Source organism: Salvelinus namaycush, chromosome 2 (assembly GCF_016432855.1).
Source record: "Salvelinus namaycush isolate Seneca chromosome 2, SaNama_1.0, whole genome shotgun sequence".
NCBI lineage: Eukaryota > Metazoa > Chordata > Actinopteri > Salmoniformes > Salmonidae > Salvelinus > Salvelinus namaycush.
In genome coordinates, this window is record NC_052308.1 from 22,351,710 (window position 1) to 22,368,550 (window position 16,841).

At 41.3% G+C, this 16,841-nt stretch overlaps 1 protein-coding gene across 1 annotated transcript; it reads left to right on the forward strand.

The window, feature by feature from the left end:
* The first annotated feature begins 206 nt into the window (after positions 1-206).
* On the forward strand, positions 207-11,175 carry LOC120060166 (ADP-ribosylation factor-like protein 8B-A). Its single transcript, XM_039009292.1, has 7 exons — positions 207-479; positions 5,666-5,746; positions 5,880-5,953; positions 7,454-7,547; positions 8,131-8,198; positions 8,686-8,756; positions 8,971-11,175. Exons 1-7 carry the CDS (start codon positions 357-359, stop codon positions 9,009-9,011), a joined length of 552 nt encoding a protein of 183 aa, XP_038865220.1. The 5' UTR covers positions 207-356; the 3' UTR covers positions 9,012-11,175.
* Positions 11,176-16,841: the final 5,666 nt, after the last annotated feature.

Sequence of the window (16,841 nt, forward strand, 5' to 3'; positions counted from 1 at the left end):
CATAAAATACATAAGAAGACAGTAGCCTATCCTCTGAGAATGAATAATTAAACGAGACGCTCAATCATGATCACAACAGTGACCCTTGAAGTCAGATTTTCTAAATCACAATACTAACTCGCCATCTTGCGGTGAAAAATAAGACCTACACGTAATGTTGATTGAGTCTCGAGACACAGCCGTCATGGTCATATGACAGCGGGTATGCTACTTCCTGTAGACATACTTTTGTTTGTCCGAACGGAACAGCTGTCTGGAGGCGGATAGAACCATATCATTAGGAATTAATAGGATCTCTATGAATAGAAGTTACTGGTCTTGCTGTATTACTTTTGTGTTCAGTGGCACTCATCAAGATGCTGGCGCTAATTAACAGGCTTTTGGACTGGTTTAGGTCTCTCTTCTGGAAAGAAGAGATGGAGCTCACGTTAGTTGGACTTCAGTACTCCGGGAAAACCACCTTTGTCAATGTGATATCAGTAAGTATAAGGATTTAATTACCACATCACATTAATAAAAAATCCTCGTATTGACATGCTGGTGTTGGATAGGGAGAGACCACGAGCCGCTGGACTGTCTAGCCCAGCTAGCTAGTATGTAAGGAACCTGTGTGCTTAGTTAAGTTGGTTAGCTACCATCTGAGCTGATTCACTGTTTGCTAACATAATGCTATGCTAGCATAGCAGTAAGTACAGGTGCTCTGCAGTGTCATCAGCTAGCTAGCTAGTAGTAAGTACCCGACTCAACTCCACGATTTACGATGGAGTTGAGTGGCGACTACTGTGAGCGGACTGTAACTCCGACGTAAAATAAAAGTACGTTTTATATATGTTTTTACAGATTTCTGCGCCCAAAAAATGTCGTGTGTAATTGGGCTATTTTTGTGCTGAAATCAGTTGTTTTTGATGTGACGTTGGTTGGAGTTCAGTTTAATCGGTTACAGTTATAACGTTAGTAGTTAGTAAGCAACATGACTGGCTAACTTTATCCATAAATAAGACTACTTTATCATGTAACTAACGTTAGCTATGTCACACATATTCTAAAGTCAAATCCGTTAATTAATTTATCCAACTCTCATGGCAACGCTGGAGTTAAAATATGTAACGTTAGCAAGCTGAGGGGCATCACCTTTTTTGTTTCTGCAGTCAGCTAATGTTGGCTAGCTAGTTAGCATGGCTAAAGCATGGCTAAAGCATAACAAACCGTTCATCTGTGTCATCAAATGTGACCATTTGAAATGATTAAACCCACAGTCCTTTGCTTTGGCCTAAACCACAAAGTAGCTAGCTAGCTATAGGCTAGGCCCTACTTCTGAGAGCTGAATCATGAGGCTAGCTAGCAATTTTTTTTACTCCAAACTGTACAATTCAACTTGAGTTTTTTTCTGGCAGCCTTCTGCTGTTATTACATCATCCAAGTGAGATGAAAAGAGTCAGGTTTAATTCATATCAAGGGGAGTGACTGCCTCCCTGCACTGATACAAGTCACATGGAAACATAACATCAACAGTTAGGCCTATAAGAATTGCACTGTTTACAGAACTCCGAGACCAGATTAACATCCTATCTAGGCTACCTGTAAAATGTCACTATTGTATTAAGTCACTGTTTAAAAGTGCACACTACATAGTACTTAAGGGTATTTCAGAACGTGGAGTTGGTTCACTTTCTCAGACCATGGCTCTGTTCAGTTGACCTACTGCTGATTAGGCTATATTTCCCTCTCCACAGGCCTAGCCTTATCAAATGTGTCCCAATATCCATATTTGCTCTTTGGCAATATACTTGTAGACAGGCAGGCATGTAGAATTCTGGGCCTGATTTGCCAAGTCATTAAAACATTTTTTTTTTTTTACCTTTAAGAACAAATTCTTATTTTCAATGACGGCCTAGGAACAGTGGGTTAACTGCCTTGTTCAGGGGCAGAACGACAGATTTGTACCTTGTCAGCTCGGGGATTTGAACTTGCAACCTTTCGGTTACTAGCCCAACACTCTAAACACTAGGCTACCCTGCCGCCCCAAATTTGGAAGGACTAATAGTGTTGCACAAGGAAAGCAGGTCCTTTGTTTTCCCTAGTTGTTCCACAATGTTGGCTTTCTGCCCCATGCAGAAGCACACTTGGTACAGTTACTCTCCCCCAAAAGAAACTTAGCCAATTCATACACTATATATATACAAAAGTATGTGGACACCCCTTCAAATTAGTGGATTTGGCTATATCAGCCACACCTATTGCTGACGGGTGTATAAAATCAAGCACACAGCCATGCAATCTCCATAGACAAAAATTGGTAGTAGAACGGCCTTACTGAAGCGCTCAATGATTTTCAACAGTGCACCGTCATAGGATGCCTCCTTTCCAATAAGTCACTTTGTCAAATTTCTGCCCTGATAGAGCTGCCCTGGTCAAATGTAAGTGTTATTGTGAAGTGGAAACTTCTAAGAGCAACAACGGCTCAGCCGCGAAGTGGTAGGCCACACAAGCTCACAGAACGGGAGTGCTGAAGCACATAGTGCGTAAAAATCATCTGACCTTGGTTGCAACACTCACTACTGAGTTCCAAACTGCCTCTGGAAGCAACATCAGCACAATAACTGTTTGTTGTGAGCTTCATGAAAAGGGTTCAGCTCGAGTGGTGTAAAGCTTGCCGACATTGGACTCTGGAGCAGTGGAAACGCGTTCTCTTGAGTGATGAATCACACCTCGCCATCTGGTGGTCGGACAGATGAATCTGGGTTTGGCGAATGCCAGGAGGATGCTACTTGCCCGACTGCATAGTTACAACTGTAAAGTTTGGTGGAGTATGAATAATTGTCTGGCCCCTTAGTTTTAGTGAAGGGAAATCTAAAGCATACAATGACATTCTAGACGTTTCTGTGCTTCCAACTTAGTGGCAACAGTTTGGGGAAGGCCCTTTCCTTTTTCAGCATGTCAATGCCGCTGTGCACAAAGTGAGGTCCATACAGAAAGGGTTTGTTGAGATCCGTGTGGAAGAACTTCACTGGCCTGCACAGAGCCCTGACCTTAACCCCAGCCCCATCGGACACCTTTGAATCAATTGGAATGCCAACTGCGAGCCAGGCCTAATTGCCCAACATCAGTGCCCAACCTCAACTTACCAGAAGAAGGGCAGCTGTTATAGCAGCAAAGGCTGGACCTACTCCATGTTAATGCCCATGATTTTGGAATGAGATGTTCAATGAGCAGGTGTCCACATACTTTTAGTCATGTAGTGTGTGTGTGTCCATCACAGGTTGGTGGCACCTTAGTTGGGAAGGACATGCTTGTGGTAATGACTGGAGCGGAAAGATTGGGATGGTGTCAAATGTATCAAACACATTATTATTATTATGAGCCGTCCTCTTCTCAGCAGCCTCCACATTATCAAATCAAATTTATTTATAAAGCCCTTCTTACATCAGCTGATATCTCAAAGTGCTGTACAGAAACCCAGCCTAAAACCCCAAACAGCAAGCAATGCAGGTGGAGAAGTACGGTGGCTAGGAAAAACTCCCTAGAAAGGCCAGAACCTAGGAAGAAACCTAGAGAGGAACCAGGCTATGAGGGGTGGCCAGTCCTCTTCTGGCTGTGCCGGGTGGAGATTATAACAGAAATGTTCATAGATGACCAGCAAGGTCAAATAATAATAATCACAGTGGTTGTCGAGGGTGCAACAGGTCAGCACCTCAGGAGTAAATGTCAGTTGGCTTTTCATAGCCGATCATTCAGAGTATCTCTACCGCTCCTGCTGTCTCTAGAGAGTTGAAAAACGCAGGTCTGTGACAGGTAGCACGTCCGGTGAACAGGTCAGGGTTCCATAGCCGCAGGCAGAACAGTTGAAACTGGAGCAGCAGCACGGAGGTGGACTGGGGACAGCAAGGAGTCATCAGGCCAGGTAGTCCTAAGGCATGGTCCTAGCGCTCAGGTCCTCCGAGAGGGATAGAATTAGAGAGCATACTTAAATTCACACAGGACACCGGATAAGACAGGAGAAATACTCGATATAACAAACTGACCCTAGCCCCCCGACACATAAACTACTGCAGCATAAATACTGGAGGCTGAGACAGCAGGGGTCGGGAGACACTGTGGTCCCATCCGACGATACCCCCGGACAGGGCCAAACAGGCAGGATATAACCCCACCCACTTTGCCAAAGTACAGCCCCCACACCACTAGTGGGATAACTTCAACCACCAACTTACCATCCTGAGACAAGGCCGAGTATAACCCACAAAGATCTCCGCTACGGCACAACCCAAGGGGGGGCGCCAACCCGGACAGGAAGATCACGTCAGTGACTCAACACACTCAAGTGACGCACCGCTCCTAGGGACGGCATGGAAGAGCACCAGTAAGCCAGTGACTCAGCCCCTGTAATAGGGTTAGAGGCAGAGAATCCCAGTGGAGAGAGTAACAGACCCACAACCTGCTTAATTCATGACCCCAGATACCAAGACCATTTGAAGTCTAGGCATATGTATTGGCTTGACTTAAGAATGTCCTTTACAGTAATTGTTTGATACTCTAGTCTGAGTAAAGAGGATAATTACCAAAGAGGCTTTGCAATAGCAGATTGGAATAGTTTCCCCATGCTTGAATTCATCTCAAGAATGCAGCACTTTTTCACTTAGTTGTGGTCAGGTGACCTGGACGTGGTCAGGAGCTGGACAAAGCTGCGCTCTCACCCACCCCGTAGTCAGCAGTACGACACCAGCCACACAACTCTAATGCAGTTTTTTTTTGTATATTTTTGAAATCCCTCTGTCTGCCTTGCTACTCAAGTGTTTGTATAAAACTATACTGATGGCAATGGTGGCTGTCATTGGACTTTTGTTCTTCTAGAGCTCATTCCTACAGTCCCCTTTGGAGCAGACATGGAATACCCCTCTTGATCTGTTGGTGTTACATTTTTGCGAGATGGTGCTTGTGAACTCCCTCCTGCACTAAAAGGGAACTGTGAATGTGTGTCATTTGACCAGGTGGCCAGGAAGGCACCATAATAGAACCAGATGTTATAGGCCTCATTTGGGGGGAATTTGGTTGAACCTCAGTGTCACTTTCTTCCTGTTTTAGTTCTCACATCTGAAAGTCCAAACCCTTCAGCAATTTTGATAAGCTAATGTGCCAGAATATTTTTGAAATTCAATTTTAAGTGTACTTTTTATGTGTTCTAAAATGTTACATATTTTCAGTGTCTGTAATATTTGAAATTCTAAGCATAGCCAAAGTTGTTTTGAGGGCATTTTGGAAAAATGGTTATGCAACTGACAATGACATTATATAGAGCATCCCAAAATTGTTGTAATCTTTTTAATTTCTTTCGCCTTATAATAGCCTCAATGTAGAGACAATATCGTAGAGACAATCATACCCCTTTACATCTCTGTGACCTTTAACTGACCATACCTACATTTTATGGAGTCTTTGATACCATAATCGGTAGTGAATTTTGTTGGCAAACGTCCTTCAAATGTTCCAGGCTCAAGCCTGGCCACCAACTATCCCCCAAATCTGCAATAATACATTTGGTATTTTTGAAATTGCTGCTCAATGTGTAGCCAAATTTTTGTGTCTAGCTTTGTGTGCTAAATGTCCACATCGCCGATAAAGCATTCCTCATGTCCTAAGTTCACTTTTCCTTGTTTTGGTTTCTCAGTCTGGTCAGTTTAGTGAAGACATGATTCCCACAGTCGGCTTCAACATGCGGAAGGTTACCAAAGGCAACGTGACGATTAAGGTAAAGGTTTGCCATTCAACTCTGCTCTAATTGCTGTCTGCTGTGCATCTCTCTGGGAACGGTAGGGAAAGAAGAGTGTCTGTGCAGTGTCCACATTGACCTACTGTCTGTCTGTATTGTGTCTACTGTGCAGATCTGGGACATAGGTGGACAGCCTCGCTTCAGAAGCATGTGGGAGAGGTACTGTCGAGGAGTCAATGCCATTGTGTAAGTATCTGGACCAGAGTAAGCCACCTTACGGCTCCACTCTAACCATAACATGCTACTCTGTATCAACGTTTGCTGTGGTCAGTGTGTGTCAATGCCAGGACTGTTTCCTCTCACCAATGTCTCTACCTGGTCTCATATGCCCTTGGCTCTGAAATGCAGGCTCCTACCCTCTCAAACTCTGTGGTTCCTGCCCTAATTTGAACCAAAAACACTTAGCGCTGCATAAAGATATGCTTTTTTATGGTCTACTTTAGCAATCACGCTGGGTTCAGGAGATGATGTTGTTATCTTTTCAGGATGCATTTAGTTTAGTACTCGGCCGTCTGACTGTTCTTCTCCACCATTTTCCTTGCTAGCAGCTGCAGCAATTGGAGATGGCATTTTCATGTTTTTCGTCAACTGTCTTTTTTTGTGCTTTTCTGTGCTTTTCTAAGTCATCAATCCATATGACTAATGTCTTAGAAGTAGTTTTCAACAATATTTGCAAAATGGCATTGGATATTTATACTTAATAAAAATATAAACGCAACATGTAAAGTGTTTGTCCCGTGTTTCATGAGCTGAAATAAAAGATCCCAGAAATTTCCCATATGCACAAAAAGCTTATTTCTCTCAGATTTTGTACACATTTGTTTACATCCCTGTTAATTAGCATTTATCCTTTGCCAAGATAATCCATCCCCCTGACAGGTGTAGCATATCAAGAAGCTTATTAAACACGATCATTACACAGGTGCACCTGGTGCTGGGGACAATAAAAGGTCACTCTAAAATGTGCAGTTTTGTCACACAATGCCAGAGATTTCCCAAGTTTTGAGGGAGCATGCAATTGACATGCTGACTGTAGGAATGTCCATCGAGATGTTGCCAGAGAATTTACATGTTGATTTTTCAACCATAAGCCGTTTTAGAGAATTTGTCACTACGTCCAACCGGCCTCACAACCGCAGACCACGTGTCGCCATGCAAGCCCAGGGCCTCCAAATCGGCTTCTTCACCTGCGGGATCATCTGAGGCCAGCCACCAAGACAGCTGATGCAACTGAGGAGTATTTGTCTGTAATAAAGTCATTTTTGGGGGGGGGGGGGGGGGGGGGAATATTCTGATTGGGTTGGCCTGGCTCCCAGGTGGGTGGGCCTATGCTCTCCCAGGACCGCCCATGGTTACGCCCCTGCCCAGTCATGTATCTTCCATAGATTAGGGCCTAATTTATTTATTTCAATTGACTGATTTCTTTTATATGAACTGTAACTCAGTTGCATGTTGCGTTTATATTTTTGTTTAGTTAAAATATAGTCTAGTTGAAGCTACAGCCTCTTTTTCGCTGGAAGTCTGGATTCATTCCCTATGGCGATGCTGATCAGTGAGAAAATGCAATGCTACTGAATGCCTTTGAACTTTGAGTTTTATATATGTTTTTTTACCCATTTGCATATGGATCTACTAGACAGAATGTTTTGAAAAACCGGCGTCTGAGCATTGTTTTTGTTTCTCCAGTTACATGGTGGATGCAGCAGACCGTGAGAAGGTAGAGGCCTCCAGGAACGAGCTCCACAACCTGTTAGACAAGCCTCAGCTACAAGGCATCCCTGTAAGTCAGTTATTCAGTCAAATCTAATGCTATATCAATCCCAATGAGTGGCCGGTCAGTGACACTTATCTTCCTTGAGTTCTTCAGACCCAATGTTCAGCACATCTTGGTTGACCTTGACCCATGCCATACATCACCTGGAGCGTCCAATGACTCCAATCAGATGCATTTGATCATCACTCCTAATTGGCAATTACGACCACTAATGGTTTAAGTTACTTAGGCTAAGTGGCATTGGAAGTGCTCAATTTTGTACCCAGCCAAGATTTTTTAAATTAGATTTCAGTTTCCAGCCCAGCAGCTTGCCAACTGACAAGACAATGTTTGACATGCTGACTCTGTTGCCTTCCAGCTTGCCAAATAGGGGTTGTCTTTTTCCACCAACAGAGAAGGTTCTGTAATAGCAAAGAGGTAATGCAAAACGTATAGATTATCTGTCCAGAAAGTGTGATGTATCTGCAGTAACGGGGAAGGGCAGCCCAGTGGGATTGGCTCTGCTGAGAAATCTGAGTCACAGAGAGAGATGGTCATAAAGCCTGCTCTGTCTCCATACACCCACTGACCGCTCTTCTCTTCTCCTCAGGTTCTAGTGCTTGGTAACAAGAGAGATCTTCCCAGTGCGCTTGATGAGAAGCAACTCATCGAAAAGTTGTAAGATACTCTGTTTCTCCCTGTTCCCTGAATGATCAATTTGTCATATTGGTCAAAATGAGGACAGACATGTTAACCTATATATCCTTCATTTGTATGTGATCTTGACAGTGTAATCTTCCCAGGGGTAATGAAATGGCCATGACTCCAATAGGAATACCACATTTGAACATTTTGTTGCCCATTTCTTGCTGACCATTTATCTTGAGTACGTTTTTTACGGATGGCTGGTTGATGCGAGGTTGAAGAAAGAAATACTCTGCCAGGTCCTTAAATGCCTTTTTATCTTGGCATGGTTTAGAAGGACTATTACTTACATACTCCACATCATTGGAAGGTGATAAAAGGACATTTACTGTATATTTAATTCACCTAGACACTTTTATCCTGTATACAATCAAGGTGTGTATGTGTACACAACAACAACAACAAAAAGCACCCCAAAAGTAGAAGAAACCAAAGCACTTACTGATTTAACTCTCTACAGGAATTTGTCAGCCATCCAGGACAGAGAAATCTGTTGTTACTCTGTTTCCTGCAAAGAGAAGGACAACATAGGTGAGTAGTAGTGTGAGGGAGGCAATTAACACAGCCACTACCAATGATCAGTTTTAGCATTTCTAATTCAATTAAGATGGAGTGCTGTGCTTATGCTCATTCTTTTAATGTTTTTGTCCCCTCTTTGTAATACATAGTGTCTTCTGTTTTGCAATAGTTTTGTGATTTTTAAATATCTCTGCAATGATGTGATAAAGTTTTATCCCATCTTCAGATATCACTCTGCAGTGGTTAATCCAGCATTCCAAGTCTTGAAGGAGCTGAGAGTGTAGGTCCAGCCTGCTTCTGTGAGTCCTCCTTGCTGCCTCTGTGAAGTGGTTCTCTACCGCCCTGTCTACTCTCAACCCACCACCACATTCTGCACCGTTTGTGTAGTCTTCAATTCACCACCACAACACCAACCACTGCTTAGTCTTTCAGTTGTCACAATACTGTGATGAAGGACAGCGGAGAGTACCTGCTCATCATAGCTGTTTTCAGTGGAGAAGTTCTACGTGTTTGTGTCCATCCTTTGGTTTTAACGCTACTAACTGGGTTCAGGGAGTCTCATGACCTCCCAGCCCACTGGCATCATATCAGTTTGACTCTGTATTTAGGTGGTGGAATCCAGTCTCTTCATTCAGTATCTACTCCAGCTCAATGTCCCCATTTGGTGTCAATGTAATATTGTTTGATTGTAACTAAGGTTTTTGCCAAAACACGTCGCATGTGTGAATGCCTTTATATCCTGACACACTGTGACATATATATATATATATATAATGTACGTTAATTGATTTGCTGGTCAATGGACATATTTAATGATGTATTTTATGAAGTGGCTTACAGTTTACATGACAAATGGAAAGTAAGACTGTATGGAATGCTGTAGTCTGAGCTCAATCCTAAAAGGGGTCTGCAGAGTTTTAAGTGCCTTCTGCAAAATCTCTTTGATTTCTGGAGCAAATTAGCGTTCCATGCAAAAGATGATCATCACACCATACAGATATGCTGTACATAATGATCGTTTTGACTTTTGACCCACGTCATTTACTTAGTTGTCTCTGGACATGTTCATTCAACTCTGTAGAATCCCACGTTATTTAATGCACTTGTGTAAATATGCTTCAATAATGAAAAGTCATTGATGTAAATAGGATGAAATGTAGTTTGATTTGAAGGGGAAGCAGAAGCACGGTAGTTCTCCACATTTTGTGAAAGTTGAAGAATAATAATGATACTTTTCAGATTCTAACTGCTTTTTGAGTGTGTCTCATTGGTTACTCTTGAATTTCAAGCCCACAGAGGGTCATATAAGGGTCATATAATTCAATTGATCAGAAAGCCAGCCAGTGTTACTCATGGAGGAAGTTATGGCAGATGGTGTCACTCAATTCCTCACAATGACGATCAGTCTCCCTCATCTGTTGTCTGAGACAGTTTTACATGGATGCTTTGTCATCTCTAAGCTTTTGCTTGAATAATTGTGTTTTGTGAAGCCTTACTGATCCAAGGAAAATGCTGCAAGCCACAAGATGTCACCTGTCTTAGTTTCACATGTTATATTAAAGAGTCATTATCAGTTCTACAGTGAGTAGACAATTATTTCTTGAAATGTTCTCCAATTGTGACCTTATGACATGCTATAGATTTCAGAGTTCTTTTCTGAATAGAAAGGTCTTGGGCAGGCCGCCTAAATGTTTTATGGACATATTTTTTTTCTGTGTAAACAAATGACTAAAACTAGATACAAATTATATATAAAAGATAATGGACCTATAGATTTTTTTAGAAGTTCATCTTTGAGAACTAACAACATTTTGGGAATTGCAGGACATTTGCTTTAAAGTGGCAAGTTTTCTCTCTGCCCCATGGGAAGATGTGTAGAAATGCAGGAAATTTGCTTTAGAGGCCCTCAATGTCAGTCTGCTACTGTACATAGGGCCATGCCCCACCACCAGATTTTATTCTGTCCCTTGAAGACAGTAAATTGTTCACTGCACTCAAATGTGAAGTGCTTAAAATACTAAAATATCCCTGCTTTGCTGCTTGTACAGTACTAGCTATTCTGCACCTCATCTAGTTTGCTTGAGGATGTCCTCAGCATAGTACCTCACATTCTGTTTTGTATTGGGGCATCTCTCTTTGTATACTTGTAATGATAGTGGTCTAGTAGATATACTGAAAGTGGGGGCCAGCGTGTTACCTCTAATCCTATGTTTGCTCTCCCAGACATTTTATGGGAAAATGACACCATATGGAATGAAAGACATCGCCGTTTGCCCCCCCCCCCCCCCCATGTGAATTTGTATCTGTGTGCAAAACCGATAGATTCAGCTGCAGAAAAATAAGAAATTAAGATTTGTATTCAGGTGAATGCTCTTGTATGTGTTTATTGCATTTTTTTCTGTGACTGCTTAATAAAATACTCTTAATTTTTTAAGATTCTATTTACTTATGCTATTTAGCGCTGGGAAAGCATTCCCAGATAAATGCCTTGCTGATTTTGGTAGTCATTAGATTTCTGTCCACAAGAGAGAAGCAAAGTACCGTGGAAGCTGAAAGCAGAGGGAACGAGTCATGGGACAGTAGTCCAGGTTTTCCCAAACACAGTCCTGCCTTCTAAGCCTGCAGCAACAGGATTTGGAATTTAGTCCATTATGTTAGCTTGGGGCGGCAGGTAGCCTAGCGGTTAGACTGTTGGGCCAGCAACTGAAAGGTTGCTAGATCGAATCCCTGAGCTGTCAAGGAAAAAATCTGCCCCTGAGCAAGGCAGTTAACCCACTGTTCCTAGGCTGTCATTGTAAATAAGAATTTGTTCTTGACTGACTTGCCTGGTTAAATAAAACATTTTTAAAATGTTGCTTGATCAGTGGGAAGGCTAGGTCGGTGGTTAGATGGCTAGATCTGTGGTTAGGCAGTTATTAGCTGGTTAAAAGGAGGCTACATGAAAAGTGGAATACTGTGGATATAATTGTGCGTTAGTGCAGGTAATTCAGTGATTTTATGTAAATCACAAAGCTCATCTGCATTTCCTGCGGTGCAGGTGTGATCAAATTGAGATCCTACATCTGTATGTGTGGGTCAAAAAGACTTTACAGTCGCTCTGTGGTGAATTGATCTATGTACATTACCAGTCAAAAGTTTGGACACCTACTCATTCATTCAAGGGTTTTTCTTTATTTTTTACTATTTTCTACATTGTAGAATAATAGTGAAGACATCAAAACTATGAAATAACACAGGGAATCATGTAGTAAACAAAACAAGTGTTAAACAAATCAAAATATATTTTATATTCTTCAAAGTAGCCTTAATGACAGCTTTGCACACTGTTGGCATTCTCTCAACCAGCTTCATGAGGAATGCTTTTCCAACAGTCTTGAAGGGTTTCTCACATATGCTGAGCACTTGTTGGTTGCTTTTCCTTCACTCTGCTGTCCAACTCATCCCAAACCATCTCAGTTGGGTTGAGGTCGGGTGATTGTGAAGGCCAGGTCATCTGATGCAGCACTCCATTACTGTCCTTGGTCAAATAGCCCTTACGCAGCCTGGAGGTGTGTTTTGGGTCATTGTCCTGTTGAAAATCAAATGATAGTCCCACTAAGGGCAAACCAGATGGGACGGCGTATCGTTGCAGAATGCTGTGGTAGCCATGCAGGTTAAGTGCCTGCATTTGAAATAAATCACAGACAGTGTCACCAGCAATGCACCCCCACACCATCACACCTCTTCCTCCATGCTTCACGTTGGGAACCACACATGCGGAGATCATCTGTTCATCTACTCTGCGTCTCAAAACCAAAAATATCACATTTGGACTCATCAGACCAAAGGACAGATTTCCACCGGTCTAATGTCCATTGCTCCCGTTTCTTGGTTCAAGCAAGTCTCTTCTTATTATTGGTGTCTTTTAGTAGTGTTTTTTTTCGCAGCAATTCAACCATGAAGGCCTGATTCACACAGTCTCCTCTGAACAGTTGATGTTCAGATGTGTCTGTTACTTGAACTCTGTGAAGCATTTATTTGGGATGCAATTTCTGAGGCTGGTAACACTAATGATATTATCCTCTGCAGCAGAGGTAACTCTATGTCTTCCTTTCCTGTTGCGGGCCTCATGAGAGACAGTTTCATCATAGCACCTTGGTTTTGGTTTTTGCGACTGCACTTCAGGAAACTTTAAAAGTTCTTGAAAGATTCAGGATAGACTGACCTTCATGTCTTAAAGTAATGATGGACTGTCGTGTTATTTCATAGTTTTGATGTCTTCACTATTATTATACAATGCAGAACATAATAAAAATGAAAAAAAAAAAATGAAATGAGTAGGTGTGTCCAAACTTTTGACTGGGACTAGGTGTAGCCTACACGTTTTGATAGGCCTTTGTCACAGGTTTCCACCTCAGAACGTGAGCGAAGCCTGGGCTTACGGGGCTAGTCTAAGGTTGTGTTTCTTACTAGTTTTATAAAAATATTTTACCTTGAATGTCATAGGTCTTAAGCAGCTTTTGTGTTGAGTGTTTTAATGCATTATATCTTTAGCTTCTTACAACATCTTTCACACTCATTACACCAAGCTTATATCTGGTATACAGTATCTCCATCTCCAGTGAACTTGTTGGAAAATGTACCAAAAAAAGGTTTATCTCCCATAAATGTGAAGCAATCTTACATATTGTATTGACACAACCTAAACATCCTGCCTTATCTGATCGTTACATTACTGCATATTTCAATAAAAGGCTATGACAAATTGTGGAGTCCACAATGCACTCTCAGTTTTTTTTGGTTAAATTCACTGTCATATACAATATTGAAATAAAACTCCTACCTTAACCCATTTAATCCCAAATTTTTCCCAGACATGAAAATATCCAAATCAAGTGCCATTAGTAACCCTTTGAAGTAATCAATCATTATTTTTTGAAATTTTAATGGAAAAGTAGGTGAAAAAGTGTGTTTTATGGTCGGTCACAATTGTGACTGGTGGGATAATGTTACGTATACTGAATTAACATATTTCTCCTATGCAGTTATCAAAGTTCTTATATATCCCAACCCAGTTATTAACACATTTAAAACTCTGTCACTAGCAGTCCCCAGCATTGCCACTAGAATGCCCCGTCACATTCTAGTGTGACTATTTTACATATCAAAAACCATTACACTACATCGATATGAATACTGAGAGCAAAGACAAAAAAACAACCATCAATGTATTTCAACATTGTTACTTTATTGTAACATTGTTACTTTAGTGCAACATGTATTGAAACATTAATATTGTAACTTTATTGTAACATTTGAACTTGTACTTTAGTGCAATATTCATTGTAACATTGTCATTGTGACATTTTAGTGCAACATTCATTAACAACTGTGTAGCAGTCGTGTGATTCATTCCCACTGAACATAAAGGTAACATTTAGGATAGAGGTAGCCTGTAGAATATGCATTCAAGTAGAGGCCTACACTGAACAAAATACAATTATATGTATATATATATATATATATTTAAAAAGCACCACTGCACAATGAGTGCTTATATATATATACAGTATATTATAGAGTTAGGCTTCAGAACCAAGAGCAAAATTAGTTTGTGCATCACTATTTTGAACTGTGATCAGTCAGTCCTACTGTCATACAGTATGTCTTGAATCAATTGACCTTTTCCAAAAACATTTCAGTCATTTTGATTGTCTTTTTCGTCGACTTTTCTTTTCTTCCTAGAGTCCGTTGTACTGCTTCTCCTCACCCTTTATCAACTTTTCTATTTTTCTTTTATTGTCTTTTTCAGCCCTTTTTCATTCGATCTTATCTCCTTTTCTACTGTCCATGGTATATCTTGAAGCACTCAATGTGCAGTGGCGCTTTGCATTTCTCACATGCATAGGTAGTACGTTTGTCACAATGACGACTTCTCTGGAACCGGTGCATCGTCTTGATTGGCCAGTGAGAAGCTTTGTCATATCTTGCCTGATCTTCAACAGTAGCAGTCAGTAAAGATCTCCTTCCGTGGCTCAGTGGTTTCGTGCCAAACTTTTGCATATTTGGGCTGTATACTATGTGTTTTGGAATCACATCAGTGGCAGGCCTCTTCGATTGTTTGAACACTCAATCTTTATTTTTGACCACCTGCAGCTTTTCCCTTGGCTCTTCTGGCTGACCCCTATGGCTTGTAAAGGCCCTTGGCTCTTCTGACTGGACCCTCTGGCGGGTAGAGGCCCTTGGCTCTTCATTATCAACAATGGAGGGGGGTGGGGGAGGTTGTGGATGGGGGGGGATGAGGGGTAGGTCATCATCACTGATAACGTTGTTCCTGTCATGATCTGTTTGCATATGTTCAGCATATGCATTCAACAGCCTGCCTGGCAAATGGCCTGTCCATAGTCCATATCTGACCCATCGCTATCACAATCACTCAGGACAGCATCTTTCTCATTTTGAGGGATAACTGCAATGTTGCATGCCTTGTCTGGGCAGTCACCTAGATCCAACATATCCAGAACTTGACTCAAAGTGAAACTAACAGAAAGAACAGAGTAGAAAGTTAGGTAGAACAAGAACTATGTATGTGTATCAGTATGTGTATACCTAGACGCACTGTGTTATCCCGCCGGTCACTATTGTTGCCGTCAACATGTTTACACATTCTATGACCACACTGAACAAAGTTGAGTAATTGCAAATGAATGTATCAATACTAGACACCTTAAAGATGATGTGTACCAAAAATCTTTGTCCTAACTTTATGTTAATTAACATACTTTACTAACCTTTTGTTTGGGAGCTTTGATGCAGTCATCCTCTTCTCATGGTGCAACCAGGAAGTAAACAGCTCTGGTCATGTGACAATTCACACTAAACATGTGACACTGCACATCTTTCATTGAAACCCTTTATTATTTCAATATTTGCTGGAAATACATTGATAGATCATTCAGTAACATTTTTAGAGCCTTATAACTGAAAACGTTTTTTACGGTCACTATTGTGACCGATGAGATTAAATAGGTTAATAATGGGAATAAGAGAACAAGTGTAGGGGGAAACGAAGTGATTCCTGTTCTCACAGCTGTAAGGTACAGACCCTTTAGAGAGAAGCCCAGAGTAGTTAACAGACCAGCCTTAACTTAATCTAATTTCTTAAAACACTGCTTTTAAATGAACAGCTGCTGGGTTTTATTGTACGCATGAGCAGTAGTTAATGTGTGGATGGATTTAGGTGTTTAAGGTCCATGAGCGTTGTAGAGAGTGTGGGTGTGGGTGTAGTTTATGATTATAAGGAACACAGTGGATTAAGTGGTGGTTATGGCCTTGCCTCAGGGGTTTATGAGCAGAAGGTCATGGACTTGACCTGAAGGTGTAACATGCCTTCATGTATGAAAAATGACTTCACTCAGTCTCCAGACAGTGTAACAAGTGTACAGTATATCAATGCCTTCATGTATGTACACCATGTACCAAACATACATCATTAGTATTACACAACCAGCCACAACATTTACTGTATTTCTGTTCCAATCACCTGATGTCACAAACCCACAATGGTTAGTAGTTTATTTTCTTACATCTTCAAAATAGCAGTTTCATGTCTTCAGCCAAATGACCATTATTTTCTTAAATTACAGGGATCCTCCTTAGAGAAATTCTTCTAGCACAGCCTGCTTCTCCAAACCTGTTTCAACTCTTCATGATGTCCAGTGGTCCAGTTGAAAATGATGCAGCCCTTTTTGACAGCAAAGGCACCCATGCCACCTGAACTGCAGGGAACCATTGATAAAAGTTGCTAGGTTAGGAGGATTAGAAGTGGGCTGAACCAGACGGAGTTTACAAATGCTATATCAAAGGTGATGTGTTCCAATGAAGAGATAGTAGCTAGTAATATTGGGCTGGGGCCTCATTTATAAAAACGGATTTACGATCAGTTTTGATCTTAAGTATAACTTACGCAGAAAACCACATATAGGTAGTTATTTATAAAACCTTACTTTGACATGAACATGATTTTATCAATACGCAAAGTCTAGACTTGACGTAATTGATTTGCCTGCTGGTTATGTAGGGGTATTGCAGTTTGGGACGCATATGCGTCCAAGCCTG